Consider the following 16030-nt stretch of genomic DNA (forward strand, 5'->3'; position numbering starts at 1 on the left):
ATGGTACAGTGGTTTGGATAATGTTTTAAGGCCAGTTTTTTTCACTGACTTTCACAGTACTGGACATTGTTTCTTATGCAGCTAATATTTCCAAAACCTCATCTCCTCATCTCTGATGAGCTTCTGCCTCTCTTCAAACAGCCTACCAGAAGCTACTCATAGGGAAGGCAACCTAGCAGAGAAGGCAATCCCTTCAGGTGTGGCAACCATTGCTGGCTGTGCTTGATTGAGATCAGTGTCTATAAAGATTGAGATACACTTTTTAGTTGATAGAGTTTATTAATGTTAGGGTAGGGAGGAATGGCTTTAAAGTAAAAGAGGGGAAAGTCATGTTAGACGTTAGGAGGAAATTCTTCGCTCAGAGGGCGGTGAGGCACTGGCACAGGCTGCCCAAAGATGTTGATGCCCCATCCCCGGAGGTGCTGGATGAGTGCTGGGCAGTCTGGTCTGGTAAGTGGTGCCCCTGTCCATGGCAGGGGGTTGGAACTTGGTGATCTTTAAGGTCCCTTCCAATCTGAGCCATTCTATGGCTCTATCATTCTATTTTTGTTCTATAATTTCTTTCCCTTTGTTTGACCTTGGGCAAAATCTTTATTGCAAGTGCTGCACAGAAAGAAAAGAGTGATGCACTGATAAAGTTAAGTGGTATATTGATTAATCTTTCCTTTATTTCTTTTTTTACCTTTCATTTACCAGATGTTTTAAGTTGTAAAGGAATGACATGTTTTGTGAAGAGGCTGTGATGAAGGATGTCCTTGTAACTAGAACAAAGGAGTTTTCTTGGGGTTTTAGATCCAAGCTGGGCCTTGTTAGGATGCAACAATGCGATGTCACTCAATCACACAATGGCAGGGGTTGCAAGGGACCTCTGCAGATTGAGTTCAACCCCCTGCTAAAGCAGGTTCCCTACAGCAGATTGCACAGGAAAGCGTCCAGAGCGGTCTTGAGTATCTACAGAGAAGTAGACTCCACAACCTCCCTGGGCAGCCTGTTCCAGAGCTGTCATACTCGTTTCAGATAGACAACTTTAGGAAAACAACAGGCCTACTCGCTCATTCTGGGTGAGTCGGGCTGCGAGGCGCTCAGTGCCGGAGGAGTAGCACTCCGCCCGCAGGCAGATGGCTGGCTGCGATGTAAGGCAGTAGGGAACCGGGCTGCCTCCTCACGACCTACAAAGCGGGCACGCCGCACAGCCCCGCGCCAGGGGAGCGCCGTTATTTCCGTAGGCAGCGCCGAGGAGGCGGTCGGACCCGCGGCCGCTAGCGGAGGAGTCCGGTAGGCGCCCGGGGCTGCGGGGCCGCCGTGCCCGCCGAGGAGGGCCGGGGCCTCCTCCGCTGCCCGGGGCCGGTCGGGAAGGGGCGGGCACCCCGCTCGCGGAGCGCTCTCCCCCGGCCCCGGCCCCGGCCCCGGCCCCGAGGCAAGGAGGCAGCGGGCCGCCCGCGTTGCCCCCCGGCGGGAGCCGCGCCCGGCAGGGCTTAGCGCCTCGCCCGCCCCCGCAGCGGGCCGCGGCGGTGCCGGCGCCGCGCGGCGTCTGCGCGAGGGGTGGCCCATGCCCGCCCGCCGCCGCCGCCGCCGCCGCCGCAGCCCCGAGCCGGCCGCCCCGGCCTCAGCATGCCGACCAGGGCTGGCCTCGATACGGCGCTGAGGATGTCGCTGCGGCGGAAATCCTCCAAGATCCACTCCTCGGCCGGTGAGGAGAGGGCGAGGCGAGCGGGCGGCGGGGCGGGCGGGCGCGGCGAGGGCGGAGGCGGCGCGGCGGAGGAAGGAGCGTGAGCGGCCGGGAGAACGCAGCTCCGCGGCCGCGCCGCCCGGCCCTGCCCCTCCGGGCCCGCTCCCGCCTACCCCCGCCTCGGCGGCGCCCGCCGGTTTCGCTCGGGAGGCGCGGAGTCTCCCCGCAGTGCCCCCGCCGCTCCCCGCCGCCCTTGGGGCCCCGCCGCCTGTCCCGGAGCGTCGGGCCGGGCGAACGGTAGCATCGGTGACGTTACTCGTGCCCTGTAGGCAGGTCTCGTAAAGGCCGAGTTCCTGCGCCCGGAGCAAGGTCTGCGGGGAGCTGGGGTGCAGTGCGATGCACCTTCTGCACTGTTTATTGAATAAGGAATGTGCTTTTGAGGAACATTTCCCCATCAGCTCTGCTTTGCGGAGAGCACCTTGGAGAACGTGTATGTGGTTGTTTTTGGGTGGTGCTGAGCTGGAAGAAGTCCTCCAGCATGGCGTGGTTGTTAGCCCGCAGAACCAGACTAGAGATGATGTGAAGGAGAAGCTGTTCTGCTCTGCACAGCCTGGTCACTGTGGTCACATCCTCCTGCTTGGCCTCACTGCGTGCTAATAAGGACAGAACCCCCGGGAGCTCTGCAGAGCTGCTGAAGTAAGCAGGATGCTGAGCAGCGAGCCATGCAATGCTGTCTCATGGGGAATGGGAAGGTTTCAGCCTACGGTTAGCACGTTACCAAGCTGTGGGTATCCTCAGTGTAAGCCATGCAGATGAAACAGCCCCATTTAAGCAGATTGCTCTGTCCGGTGGCTGGGGTCTTGTCTGTCTGACTGCAGTCCATGGCAGGGAGCTGTTGTTCAAAAGCACTATTTGTAACATTTCATTCAAAGTCTAAACTACTGTGCTTAGCCAAAACCAGCCCTTTAGAAGGTATCCAGGTGCAGAACATTGGCACTTGGAGAGTGTTTGGCTGGAGCATGGCATATGCATTGAGTTTAAGCTTCAGCTTCTGTACATCTTACTCATGGATCTGGGTGGCTGTGTTGGATGTCAGTCATTCTGGGGCACCTGAGTCATACAGGGGCTTCTAGCTGGGATTTGTTTGTACCTAGATTTGGACTTTCTCACGTACCCTGCTTTTCCCATAACAGAAATCCAAATTAGGTAAGTATTTGAAGAAGGGTAAGAGTTGCTGGGTAACATTGCTACCACTGCTTCTCAGCTGTTGACAGTATATTTCGTATTTAGAATATTTTTCTGGAGGATAACAGAACCACATCATGTTATATCTATACAAATTTACATAGTACAGGTTTGTCTAATTTAAAACATAGACTTATTAACAAGGATGGCTGTGGTTGACACAGGTCAGGGCCTATGGGCTGCCAGAAGGGAGCTCCTGCCTTCATCTTTCTGGAAAAACACACATTTGGAAGCTGAACCATACAGCTGAAAATGAGGTCAGATATGGCAATGTGGTGGCAGTGCAAGACCTGAAGGCCTTTTCTGAGCTGAGTGGTGGGAAGGAGGGTCAGTCATCCTTTCATCACCCTTAGTAAGGGCCGTGTAACCTCATTATCCTCTGTGGCTCTCTTCATGCAATATCTGAGAGTATTCTGCCTGCTTTCTTTTTCTAAAAAGATGCTTCCTGCTTTAAATACTTACAGTGTATTTGCTAGTCCTGTTTACTTTTGAGGGAGCTTTAGTATCTTAAGTATTAGCTTTGAGACTGAACCACAGAGATTTCTTTTCATGCTGCGTGAAGGATTTCAGCAGCTTATGGATGTACTTCTTTACAAAACAACGCTCTGTGACGATCTGATGATGTCTTTTCACATCAGATCCAGTTGTGATTTCTACCTTTGCATTTTGTAGCATCACTTCTGCATTTACTAATACAGGATAAAATTCAGTAGTATATTTAGTAGAACTTTAAACCTGCTCAGCGCTGGTACAAAGGACCACAGAAAAGCAGATGAGGTGAAAAGGAGAAATCAGAGATGGCGAGTCACCTCCTGCCACTCAAAGGATTGGTCCTTTTTTACTTTGTGCATTTGCTCATTAATTGATTTCTTTTTTTGCTTTGTACGATGAAATCTTTTTATTGCTGTAGTGTTGTACCAACTAGGCTAAATTGATTAGATTAAAATTATTCTCAAAGAAGTCTCCAGTTCTTTACTGTTGGAACCGCAGACATCAAAAGCCAACCTGTACTTCTCCTTCCTGTCTCCTTAAGCCACTGAAAATAAGCAACTGTCAATAACATATTGGATGATTACACAACAGCATTTTTATTTTTAGGGCAAAAAATGTTGAATTCCTACTTTAGATTGGATTAAAGGTACAAATGATCGTGATGTCATTTACTGAGATCTTCTTCAGCCACTCAGTGGTGTGCATCAGCAAGAAGAGATCATTTTAGCATAGAGTTAGTCACTGAGTCTTCTCCCTGGGCATAAGGAACTGAAATATAAGCATCATTTTGTGGTGCAAAACCACACTCCTTGTATGTCTTTTTCATCTACATTTATGCTTAAGTATTTGCTGACATTCTTTGCTGTGTCTTTAGTCTTAAGACCAGTGACTGCCTCCCAGAATCTTACTCCCTTCTGACTGTGAAGGGTCTTGTTCCCTTCTGACCACCTCTTTCTTTGGTCAGAAAAATGCTTCAGAGGAGGTGTCTTCTGATGCTGCTGAGGTCAGGTTCAGGCAGTTCAAGAAGTGCAGTGAAGATTGAAGCTTTCACTGTGCAGCTCACTGAAGTCACCTGCTTTGGGCTGTCCACATCATACCTTGGAGGCAGATAAGCAATCATCCTGAAGGCATTTTTCAAACAAACCCTAGGAAAGAGGTCAGCCCAGTGCTGAACTTATAAGAATCCTCAGATACTAACATTTAAATGTTTAAGAGCAAAATCCCTGTTCTGCTGTGAGAAAGACACTTGGCAGTCACAGAGACAGTGGTCACAGAGCAGAGAGGTACGTCTTCAGCAAATGCTGCTGTAGCCACAGTGTTGTCAGACATGAATTCTAGCCTCTGATGAGATGCTTTTCCAGATGAAGACTAAAGCATGTGTGTGTGCTTATGTAAATGGTGTGGTAATTACTTGTGTTACTGAGTTCCTGTTTCTTTTCATTAGTGTATAACCTAGGATAATGTGCAATTTATTCAACCACTTCAATGCCCAATCCTATTTTCACAAACATCAGTGACAATTACGTCTTTTGAGCAAAATCTCATCGCAACAAATGCCATATTTTATGTTACTGTGCTTTTATAGTTGCACAGAGTGGAATCGTGTCAAGCAGAGCGAGCTCTTTTTGAGGTGTAAACTGACAGTATGACAATGATGGCTAAATAAATGCCAACCCAAACTATCTTTTGTCTTGGGTAACTCACTCAGAGCTTGTCTGGCTATGAAAGTTAGTTTAGAGTAAGATAGGAGGGAATTCAGAATGTATCTGCTTAGGACACTGAATCAGAAACAGATGTTTTATGCACAGTTCCTGTGAAATAACTTCATATATAAATAAAGCCTTAAATATTGTGCCAGTAGAAGCACTTTGCCTTATTAGAAAGAGACAGGTGAGATGATGAAGAAATACACTAAAGATCAAGCCACTCAGATGATAGAGGACATGGTTATTTAGGAGTTAAACAAATTTAATCAACTTTCAGGTTTTAAGATTAAATATGAATTTGATAAAAATAGAACAATTCTAGCTGAATATGTAGGCAATACTTTCGTTCTTTTACCTATGTTATCTTTTATTTGAATACGTGCAACTCCATTGAAAATGGACAAGTGTTCTGTCTACTTTAGGAACTGTTTTTTCCTTCCCTGCTTCACTCTCTCCTTGGGAAGAGAGAGGTTTGTTCCCGAGCAGTGTCTGTTTTCACTATACTTCCCTATGCTATTGTGCGTTAGCAGTAATGCTGTTGTAATTCTATGCAGGATTAGAACATCCGACCAGAACATAACATGATTGCAAAGAAACCTGTCTGCCTGTTCAGGTTCCTAGAACATAGAATCATAGGGTATTCCAAGCTGGAAAGTTCCCACAAGAGTCTGACTCCTGACCCCACAAAGAGCTATTCAAAATCCTAAAGGCATTGAAACTGCATTTACTGAAAGTAAAAAGAATAGTTGTTCAACAATGCACTATCTTTGCCTCGAGGTTATCTTGATCTCTTACTATTCTGTAGGAGTTTGTGTACGGAAACTTATGGCTTCAGAAATGGTGCTGTTTTAAAGCATTCCCTTTTTCTGAATAGTTGTAGCTGATCACAAACTCTTTCTTGTATATATAGGTAGTAGAGCAGAGCAATATATTATATGTTGGTAAGGCAGCTGAATATCTCTGCAGCTACAATTTTCTGCTCCTGGGAAGACATTAATTAAGTTTGGCTTGGCCTTTTTATCAACACAAATGTTATCCTTTCAGTATTTTCTAGCTGAGCCTTTTGAAGCAATTGCAGATGCCCTAGATGTAAGATCTGAAAGCTTTAGATAACTCATTCTTTGCTGGTACACTAAAGGGACTCTGACTCACTTTCTGTGCTGAATAGAAGGAGGGCTCGGGTTTGATTTGTTGCTACTTGAGCACTGTTCTGCCCCTTCACCTGAAGCACCATGGAGGGAGGGAATTGAGCTTCCTGTCCTGTAAGATCTTGGAGCATTCAGCCCAGTGTTTATGAAAAGGATGTGTGAATCAAATACCTCAGGCTTTTGTGGACCTGAGAGTACTTTAAGCAAATGTCACCTTATGATACAATAGGTTATTTCTAAACAGTTTATTTCTAAGCAGGAGACAAATGATGTGAAAGAATTTATACAAAGCAGCCATCATGACTCTGAAGTGAGTGTGATCTATGTCTCTTCTTACTGGTTATGTGGATGGAAATCAAGACTTGAGCTAGAAGCCTTAAACTGAAAGCCAGTTATCATTTACTTACATTTCTGCATCATGGGGGAGGCTTAGCATAATTCCTGTTCAGTGATTTTGAGTGTTCAGTAGTCCAGTTGCTGGATAGGAAATTAAATGCGTTAACCTCAGTTCTGGCACCTTCTTTTGATGAGAGACAGAAAGACAGAGGAATTAAAAATATGCAGTTGGATGTTGTCTGAACCAAGACTGAGGTGAGGTCCTATTTTGATCAACTGATGAAGAGTCAAATCTTTTCCCCAGAGCTTCACTAATACAAACCTCTGCTTGGAAGCTATCCTTGTGCCTTTTATCTGCCTGGTAGTAGGGGGGAAAAAGAGCTCATATAAGAGCTTAGCTGGCAGACAGAAAGAGAGAGTGCTTTCCTTCTCCCTCCTTGTTTCCAGTCAAACTTGTCCTAATCCGTTCCTACCTGAAGAGAATTGTTGATTCACTATGAACTCTATCCCTAAAATCCTGACCCTTGATAAAGTTATTTTCCACAATCTTCAGTAAGTGAGAAAATTCTTACCCTCTGATTTTGATGGAAGTCATTTTATTTACAAGTATGAAATTTGCTTATGCGTTCTTTCAGAAGGCTTTAGACCGTAGGAATCTTCAATAGGATAGCAAATGGGAGTGATCAGTCTGCAGAAAGAGAAAGTTCTAAGAAGATCTGAAAGAGATGAATGAGTTGATTCCTTCAAGAAAAAGCAAAGATTTGGGAGTTGGGGTCCAAATTAACACACTTCAGAAAAGTATAATTATTGGTAAATTTATCAAAATGCAGATCTGCACGTTAACTCAGTGGAATTATTTTAAATTTGTTTCAATTTGAGAAATTAGAGTTGGACACTATTTCAGGTCTATAGCGTTTAGCCTTAGCATTAGGAAGTATTAAAACTACACTCTCTAAAGTGAGTAAGGACAGTTTTCTTCTAAAACACTGCAGAAACTCATGTTTGTAAATGTGCCACTGGAGTTGCTGTTTTGGTTATGACAAAGCTCTTCAGGGCAGAATATACACAATATGCACAAGAACAAGCTTTCATAGATGTTAAGTCTGAAAATACATAGTAAGCATATTCAAAGTATCAGGCAAATGTTTGGAGTAGCTTTCCAGTAGGAGAGTTAGGAAGGAAACTTAGTTCAATTTCACAGGTAGATTTGATTGATATGTGTACAAGTCTATGAAGCAATCATTTGGAGTGGGAGGAGCTGAACTTTTAAACAGGCTTTTGCTGTTAGGTCTGTGTTTTTAAACACAAGTAAAGCCAGGAACTTCAAGGGCAGAAAATAGACACTACACATTGATCTCTCTAGGAGGAGATTGTAAAATAGCATCTGCATTTAATATCTTGCACTGAATACTAACAACCATAAAACGCAGTATGTTCCAGAACTTCATTTTTACCATGCTAGGATTGAGATTATCTGTGACGTCTGCTGTTGCTTGAATTTCAGATTCATTTCTTGCTCAAAAATGACCAGTAATTGTTTGGAAAATAGCAAAAAGTGCACAAAGGCAATGCCATGAGAACTGTAAAATAGTGGAAGAGCATGGTAGCAGAGGCGGAAGGAGGAAGTTGGTAACCTTAAGTGTCCTGGTAATCAACAGGAACAAAAGAAATCAGATTACCTGGAAGAGCAAGTCTAAAGAGGGCAACACGAGGTCGCAACAAGCAGCATGGCCATGGTTGTCCACAGGAGGTCTGAACTGTTGAAGAAAAAATGTGTATGCTTCTATAAACTGTACTGGTCTTATGTTGGAGAAAATGGAGAGAGCCTGTTCTTTTCCATTTCTTAGTATGACTGTGCAGGAGGAGAAAACTGATTGTTCCTGTTTCCAGGGCTCTATTTTGCCACAAGGTGAGCTGCAGTCGTGTATTTTTTTTTTAACCCTGTATATGAACACAGCTTGGATGCAGCTGATAATCAAACCACAAGGGAGTTTTTATTTTACTTTCCCAGGAGGCATTTTCCTAGTGATGTGTTTGATGTCCCACCCCTGGAGACTTTCAAGGTGAGGCTGGATAAGGCCCTGGGCAACCTGATCTAGCTGTGATGTCCCTGTTCACTGGAGGGAAGCTGGACTGGATGGCCTTCAGAGATCCCTTCCAACTCTAAGGATTCTGTGATTCCCCAAGCCTTCCTAATGTTGGTTTGTCCAGAACTTCCTCCTGCGAGATGTAGTGTCTGGTGTCAACCGAAAATTGTCTGTAGGAAACAGCGCACAGGATTTAGAGGAGCGGGTAGAAGGATTCCCACTGTATTGCTGGAAGACTGCGCGTGCCCACAGAGTCTGTTGGCTACTTCCATTTGCTCTGATGGTTGAGCACTAAGTTTGGCACCACGTACTCATAAAAATCTGATGTGTGAGCACTACCATCTCTCTTTGCAGGCTTCTGAAGATAGAATCATAGAGTCACAGAATAGCCTGGGTTGAAAAGGACCTCAAAAATCACCGAGTTTCATTCCCCCTGCTATGTGCAGAGTCGCCAACCACCAGACCAGGCTGCCCAGAGCCACATCCAGCCTGGCCTTGAATGCCTCCAGAGAAAGTCTGATATTGAGTTTCCAAACAAGAAACTTTTATAATTACTTTTTTGAAGTGTCTTGCCAGGCAGCAGACATATTGCACATAACCATCCTGCTGAACCTCTGTCTTGTTCTGTTACTAGTTACAAATCAAATCAGAACTTCAGTTGTGCCCCCTGAAGAGATGATGGGGTTTATGTCTCTGTGGCCCCGTTCAGACAGGGTAGATAGTACACATAGAGCATATGCTGACATTAATTAGGGAGTAGACAACTGTAAACAACCCAGTCAAAAGTAGAACATGAACTAGCATTCAGTAATGAAATATTAGTGCTTTAAAGAGAAGGCACAACATTTACTGATTGGAGAAGGGCAACAGTGGCTTTGGTCTTCACAGGGATCTAAAGCTATTTCCCTTCAGTTCCAAGTGTTCTGTCATTTGTGTCCATGGAGCAAGGGAATAATTTTACCTGCTTCATAGAGTCATTATAAACACAGCATTTGTGTGGTGCTAGAGGAGTAGAAAATGGTGTAATAAAAGGTTTCTTTAGACAGATACGCATGCTGAAGAGTTTCTTCGTAGTTGCTCTCTGGCACTGGTGATTCAGACCTTATGAAACCATATCCACGTGAGTGTTCTGGAGAAGAAAAACAGATTGTGACTTTTCATTGTAAAGGTTTATTTCTATATTTATTTTATACATTTAAAATATTTTTATGTAGTTATTCTATAAAACAAGGGTGTTTTGTAAATGTATTTCTGTAGGCTATTTTTGCTCAATTTCTTATTACTAAAATCACAGAGTAACAACAATTCTGTAAGAAAGTTGCTACGTCAGTGCCTATAGACTAAAATTTGAGAAGAGCGATTAACAACTGAAAGAAGGGGGAAGGGAAGTCCTACATTAAGAAGATTGGCAGTGCTTCAGCTACAGGGCTATGCTGTGACTGAGGCTAGAGCCAGAAATAGAATTGGATTAACGAAAGAAAAGTGAGTAGCTGAATCTAAGGTCAAAGCCAAAAAATATAGAAATGCTTTAAAATAATCTCATACACCAAAAAGTTAGGAAGAGATATTTTAGGAGCTTTCCTATTATGTACACCTGTGAAAAGGAAAATCAGTTCATACTATAAGAACAGTGAAAGAAGACTTAATAGAAAGCCAATTAAGAGATCAAGGCTTAAGCATTAAAATATGAGAGAAAATGACAATAACCTTTCCTGGTTGCATGTGCAGGTGTTAATATATGTGTTATGAAAAGTAAGCTAAAAAAATAGGGAAGGCATAGAAAAATAATGCTAGCACTATAAAATTAAAGGAACAGTATAAGCAAGTTAGGTGAAGATTCTCATTCAGACAGGACAACACAGTAAACTATAAAACTGAATAGGTTCTTCCTGAATGCCTGAGCAAAAAGTAGGCTTAAGCTGATAACCCGATCCTAATTATTACAGCTCTGTTTATACTGATGAGCCCCAACATCCTAATTTGTAGTTTGTGAGAAGCATGCAGATTAAGAGTCTTCAGAAGAGGAAAAATGAAGTAGAAATGAATGTCTGTAGAGGTTTTGGGAGGATAGGCTATAGCATTTAGGAGCCTTGTTCTTTTTCAGCTTTAGCATTTGGTCAGCTGAGTTCTTTTTAAAATTAGGAAGGAGACTGGAGTTGAAATTATTAGATATACATGTGTATTCAGTTATGTTCATAGCTTTTGTCTTTAGTTAGAGTAGATATTGACTGTCTTTATTTCTTCTTTCTTTTTCTATGTAGACAAGATGAAATTTTTACCAAGCAGGAAGGTGGCAGGACCTAAAATCATAGGAGGGGTCTGGAAGTAGGGAAAACAAGGGCAACGTCTGCATTTTGGTATAAGAACTGCATTCTTTGTCTGCAGTAGGATACTGATCAGCAAAAGTATAGCTAAAATTTAAATCTGGAAACATGTTTTTATATTAAAACAACTCTTTCCTGTAGTTAATTTGGTATTTTTATTACTATTGTCATACACGCATAAACTGCGACACAAGTGCTGCAGAAGGGCTTCTCAGCAGCTGTGCAGTAGAAAACATTTTAAAGATTAGAATATATGCTCAGTGTGAGAGATCCCTTCCTCCTTGTCAGGGTGTAGGGCTGCCCCGTGGTAAGCAATTAGTATTTTAACAAACAGTGAGCTCAATATAAAGATAATAGCTGAATGGAAGGTATTGCTCCCTGATGAGTAGCTGTGCTCTTGGCAGCGAGATAGAACAGCCATGTGGAAATGAGGTGGTAATGCCAGTGAATGTCTCTAAGTGTGACATAGTGAGAGAACGGCGTGGAGCTGCGTCAGGGGAGGGCAGCTGGGGGTGAGGGAAAGGGTCTGCGCCAGAGGGCGGTGGGCATGGAACAGCCTGCCCTGGGCTGTGGGCACGGCCCCGAGCTGCTGGAGCTCAAGGAGCGTTTGGACAGTGCTCTCAGACACAGGGATTGGATTTGGAGTGGTGCTGTGTGGAGCCAGAGGTTGAACTCCATGATCCTCGCGTGTCCCTTTCAACTCAAAACATTCTGTGGTTGTATGACATTTAGCAGCTGAGGGACTCTGCTCATTCATAAGCAAGTTGCTTCTGTGATGCTCTGCAGAGAGAAAAGAAAGAAGGCTTTTGCGCTTCCAAAAAAAAAAAAAAAAGCATGTATGAAACTTGACCCTAATAGTTATTCAAGAGAACTACTCGCTTATTTTATCTTTCAATCTTTAAAAATAAATAAATAAATAAATAAATAAAGGGCAAGTAGTTGACTTTCAAAGGTGTCTTTTCCTTCATGAGAGATGGAGAAACTTCAGAAACCTGTATGTAATCCAAGTATGGATGTAGCTCAGCACTGACTGAAGGCTGCTTGAAGTTCTGTCTGAAGCAGTTTAGGACGACTTTTGGATTCTGTCTTGAACCCACGTACTGTATTTAAGGAAAGCTCTAGTCAATCAGATCTGTCTTAAGAGCAACACTGCAGTACTCTCTGCACCTTAATGAATATGCTGCCAGTGGAGATGGAGTCAGATAGGTGGTGATGCACAGTGGGGGTTTGTTTGTCTGGGCTGTTTTCCCTTTCCTCCCTAGGGCTACTTTGCCATGAAAAGCTCCTCCAGTACTAGCATATGAGTCATAAGCATAATTTCCTCTAAATCCACAGTAGGCTGTGCAATACTAGATAATTAAATATTGAGAAGGTCTGTGATTGTTGTCTGCTCACTGTGGTAGCAGTTCTAATAAAACAGTGTGTGCCTCTTGCAGGCAGGTACCGGGATGTCTCAAAGCTGTTGTGTGGATGTGTTACAAGTGTGCTTAATCCTCAGCAGGGATGTAATAGGTCAAGCTGAAGCCTGATAGAAAACAAACAACTGTTTGGGAGGATACGCTGTGTATTCTAGCAGATCTGTGTGGTCACAGCCCCAGCTGATCCAGTAAGCAAAACTTTACCGAAATCACATTCACCTCTTCCAGTCTGCAGCAGGTCATGCTTCCTATTAAAAAGTGTAGGAGCACCATAAAGTATTTTTTAGAGATCAAGCCACTGAGGCTGTTCAGAATCACAGAATTACATAAACATAGGGTTTGGAAGGGACCTCTGAAGATCATTTAGTCCAACCTCCTGCTAAAGCAGGCTTCCTACAGTAGGTTGCACAGGAAAGCATCTGGGTGGGTTTTGAACATCTCCAGAGAAGCAGACTCCACGATCACTCTGGACTGCTCGTTTCAGTGGTCTGTAATTCTCAGAGTAAATAACTTTTTCCTCATGCTCATATGGAACATCCTATGTTCCAGTTTGCTCCCATTGTCCCTTATTCTGCCACTAGGCACTGTTGTCTTGATTTAGAAGAAGAAGAAGAAAAAATGTTAGGGGAAAACGAAGAAATAATACTTCTAAAATTCATCCAGTACAGATGCTGCAGGCAGGACAGCTGTTCCAGGAAGTAAAAGCTAGAGTAAGAAAACTCGCTAGGCTGGGCTTTTTGTAATAACAGTGCTTTATTGGGGAAGACTTTTCCAGCTATATTTAAATACAGGAGTTCAGCATAATGGTAGCAGGTGGATGGTGTCACTTTTATAATGCAGTACTAAAGTAACTGATACCTATATTTTTCACATAACTTGCATCAAAGGAAAGAATCCATATGAGTACCTAGCTTAATAAGCTTGCTTTCATCCCTGATCTGATCTTCTGGCTGGGGCTGTAGAACAGAGATGAAACTGGCTGATATCTGTAAGCCTCTCTTATCTGACAGGAGGGCCCTCTCCTGTAGGGGGCAGGGAAAGGCATGTGATGGCAGCTTTTCTCCTGTCTTTGTTTAAACATAGAACCACTGCTAAATTTTCTGTTCTGGATGTGTGTTTTATATATCCATTAAGCTTAAAAATAAACTTGCCCTACTGAAGGGTTTTATTAAGATGATGTTCACAAGTCTGTCTTGAGCTCTGCACAGTTCTCTTCCTTAAACTATCTTTAACATCATTACTGTGTTCTGTTTTTGTTAGCCCTTAATGTTACAAATCAGCTGTGAGTAACAAAAAGATGTTCTGTACAGGATTCTTCATCTGGTTCTTAAGACTGAGAGCGTTCTCCTAAGTCCCCAGAGCCCTGCACCCCAGCTGTAGCATTCCTCTTGGCGTGGAGTTGGTTTCCCTCAAGCGTCCAAGTCTTTTGGAAGCTACTAAGCTGGTGAAGAGAGCTCTGAGTTCTCATATTAACATAGGCACTCTTATTTCAAGGTTTCTCAGAAGGAGAAAAATGTGTGTTAGTGTTTGAAAAGGAATCTCAGAAATGTGCTACCTCTCTACATGCCCTGTCCGTATTGCGATGGTGTTACAGGACAGCAGTCACTTGGAAATGTTCAGTACTACTTGTAGAGTTCTGAAACAGCCTGAAGTTTCTTTCTGCTTCTTGCTGTTCAGATTCATGTCCATATAGTCCACTCCTCACTGAGGATAGAATTTCTTTTTCTCTGTATTAGAGTGGTGGGTTGCATGGATTATGCTCATAACTCTGAGGTTCAGTGCAGAACTCTGCAGACACCAGACGATACCTCCACTGAGTCCTTGGTCTGAAGTTGAGTGGCTAAAATATTACCTAGTTAACAGGACAGTATTAAACCTATTCCTGCATCATGCCAGACTTCACAGCTGGTAGGTATTGCATTAGAAATATGTGTATATTAGTTAGGTATTTTTTAAGAACACAATAACCTAATTTTATTAGCACTGCGCTAGACAATTGCAAATACACTCTTCTCTGCAAGACATTTGACTTCTGCATGAGGTAGCTGAGTGCAATTAGTGACAATGAATTAGTTTCCAATTTGCTCTCCTTAATGTTTCCATTAGCAGACCCACTAACAGTTGTAGTGAACCTTTAATGAATACAGTAAGCCACATAACCCACACAACCCTCCATGGCTGTGTACGTGGTGTATTCTGTAATGGCACTGTGCAGTCAGGTTTTCCATGTGATTAACTAAGTATTTCATCAAGACCTTTTTATGCTTGTTCTTCTAAAAGTATTCCCTCAGTCAGGGGAATACAGTATCTCATTGTTGCCCCTTTTTTGTATTGACTTTGTTCTGTGTTAAGCACACTTGAAGAAAGGCATAAGTAGCAGATGAGTAAGGGTGTAGTGGATTAATAATGCGTTGTTAAACTAAGAACAGTACACTTATTAATCCTTAGTACGTAGCACAATGCTGGAGTACCCTCTTAGGCAACATCAGTCTTACAAAGGCATTTTAGTGGCTTTTTGCAAGCAGTGAAACACTTCAGCATTGCAGACAGGATATGCTCTGTGCTCATCCAAAGGCGTAGAAAAGCATCTAAGATGATTACTCAGCTGCATAAGGCTATGCTGGTTGGCAGGTCCTTCATCTAACAGAGGCAGGATCAGGTAAAATTAGATCTCATTTCTGCAATAGCTGAGCCAAAATTAACTTAAAAGAGCCCCTTTCCAAAGGAAGGGATTCTAGCCAAAGGGACCTGGAAAGGCTTGAAAAGTGCGTTCATGTGAAACTAATGAAGTTCAACAAGGTCAAGTGCAAGATGGCATTTTGGGTAGGAGCAGTCCCAGGTATATGTACAGTCTGGGAGAACTCACTGAAAGCAGCCCTGCACAGAAGGACTTGAGGGTCCTGGTGGATGAAAAGCTGGACATGAGCCAGCAATGTGCGCTCACAGTCCAGAAGGTGAACTGTATCCCGGGCTGCATCAGAAGAGGGGTGGGCAGCAGGCAGAGGGAGGGCATTGTCCCCCTCTGCTCTGCCCTTGTGAGGCCCCATCTGGAGAACTGCACCCAGGCCTGGGGCCCCAGCACAGGAAGGATGCAGAACTGTTGGAGCAGATCAGAGAAGAGCCACTAAAATGGTCACAGGGCTGGAGCAGCTCTCCAATGGGATAAAATTGAGGGAACCAGGGTTCTTCAACCTGGAGAAGAGCGGCGTTGCAGTATTTGAGGGGAGCTTATAAGCAGGAGGGAGTCCTCTCACTGTCTGACAGTGAGAGGGCACAACAAGGGGAATGGCTTTACAGTAAAAGAGGAGAGATTTAGATTAAGTGTTATTAGTAATTTTTTCGCTTGAAAGGTGGTGAAGCACTGGCACAGGCTGATCAGAGAGGCAGTGGATGCCTCATCCCTGGAGGCATTTAAGGCCAGGTTGGATGAGGCCCTCTCTGGCCTGCCTGGACTGGTGGTTGACAGCCCTGCCCTTGGAAGGGAGCTGAAACTGGGTGGGCTTTAAGATTCTTCCAACCCAAGCCATCCTGTGATTCTGTGATTGCACATGGCAAAGCTGCTGGGCAGAGGCTGCCTGAGGTAATGCTGGGAGGGAGGGTTGTGG

At 43.9% G+C, this 16030-nt stretch overlaps 1 protein-coding gene across 2 annotated transcripts in view; it reads left to right on the plus strand.

The window, feature by feature from the left end:
• Positions 1-1256: 1256 nt before the first annotated feature.
• Positions 1257-16030, plus strand: part of ATP8A2 (ATPase phospholipid transporting 8A2) — a 323927-nt gene continuing 309153 nt past the window's right edge. The window contains exon 1 of one of the 2 annotated variants that reach the window (XM_085216143.1): positions 1257-1275. Coding sequence is in view for 1 of the 2 variants with exons in the window: in XM_085216142.1 (XP_085072268.1) it covers positions 1612-1690 (79 nt within the window). In the remaining variant the exon portion in view is untranslated. Of the gene's footprint in view, positions 1276-1546; positions 1691-16030 lie in introns of those variants that run through there. The other variant, XM_085216142.1, reaches the window with a different exon arrangement.

Source organism: Meleagris gallopavo, chromosome 1 (assembly GCF_905368555.1).
Source record: "Meleagris gallopavo chromosome 1, MGAL_WU_HG_1.1, whole genome shotgun sequence".
NCBI classification, from domain to species: Eukaryota; Metazoa; Chordata; class Aves; order Galliformes; family Phasianidae; genus Meleagris; species Meleagris gallopavo.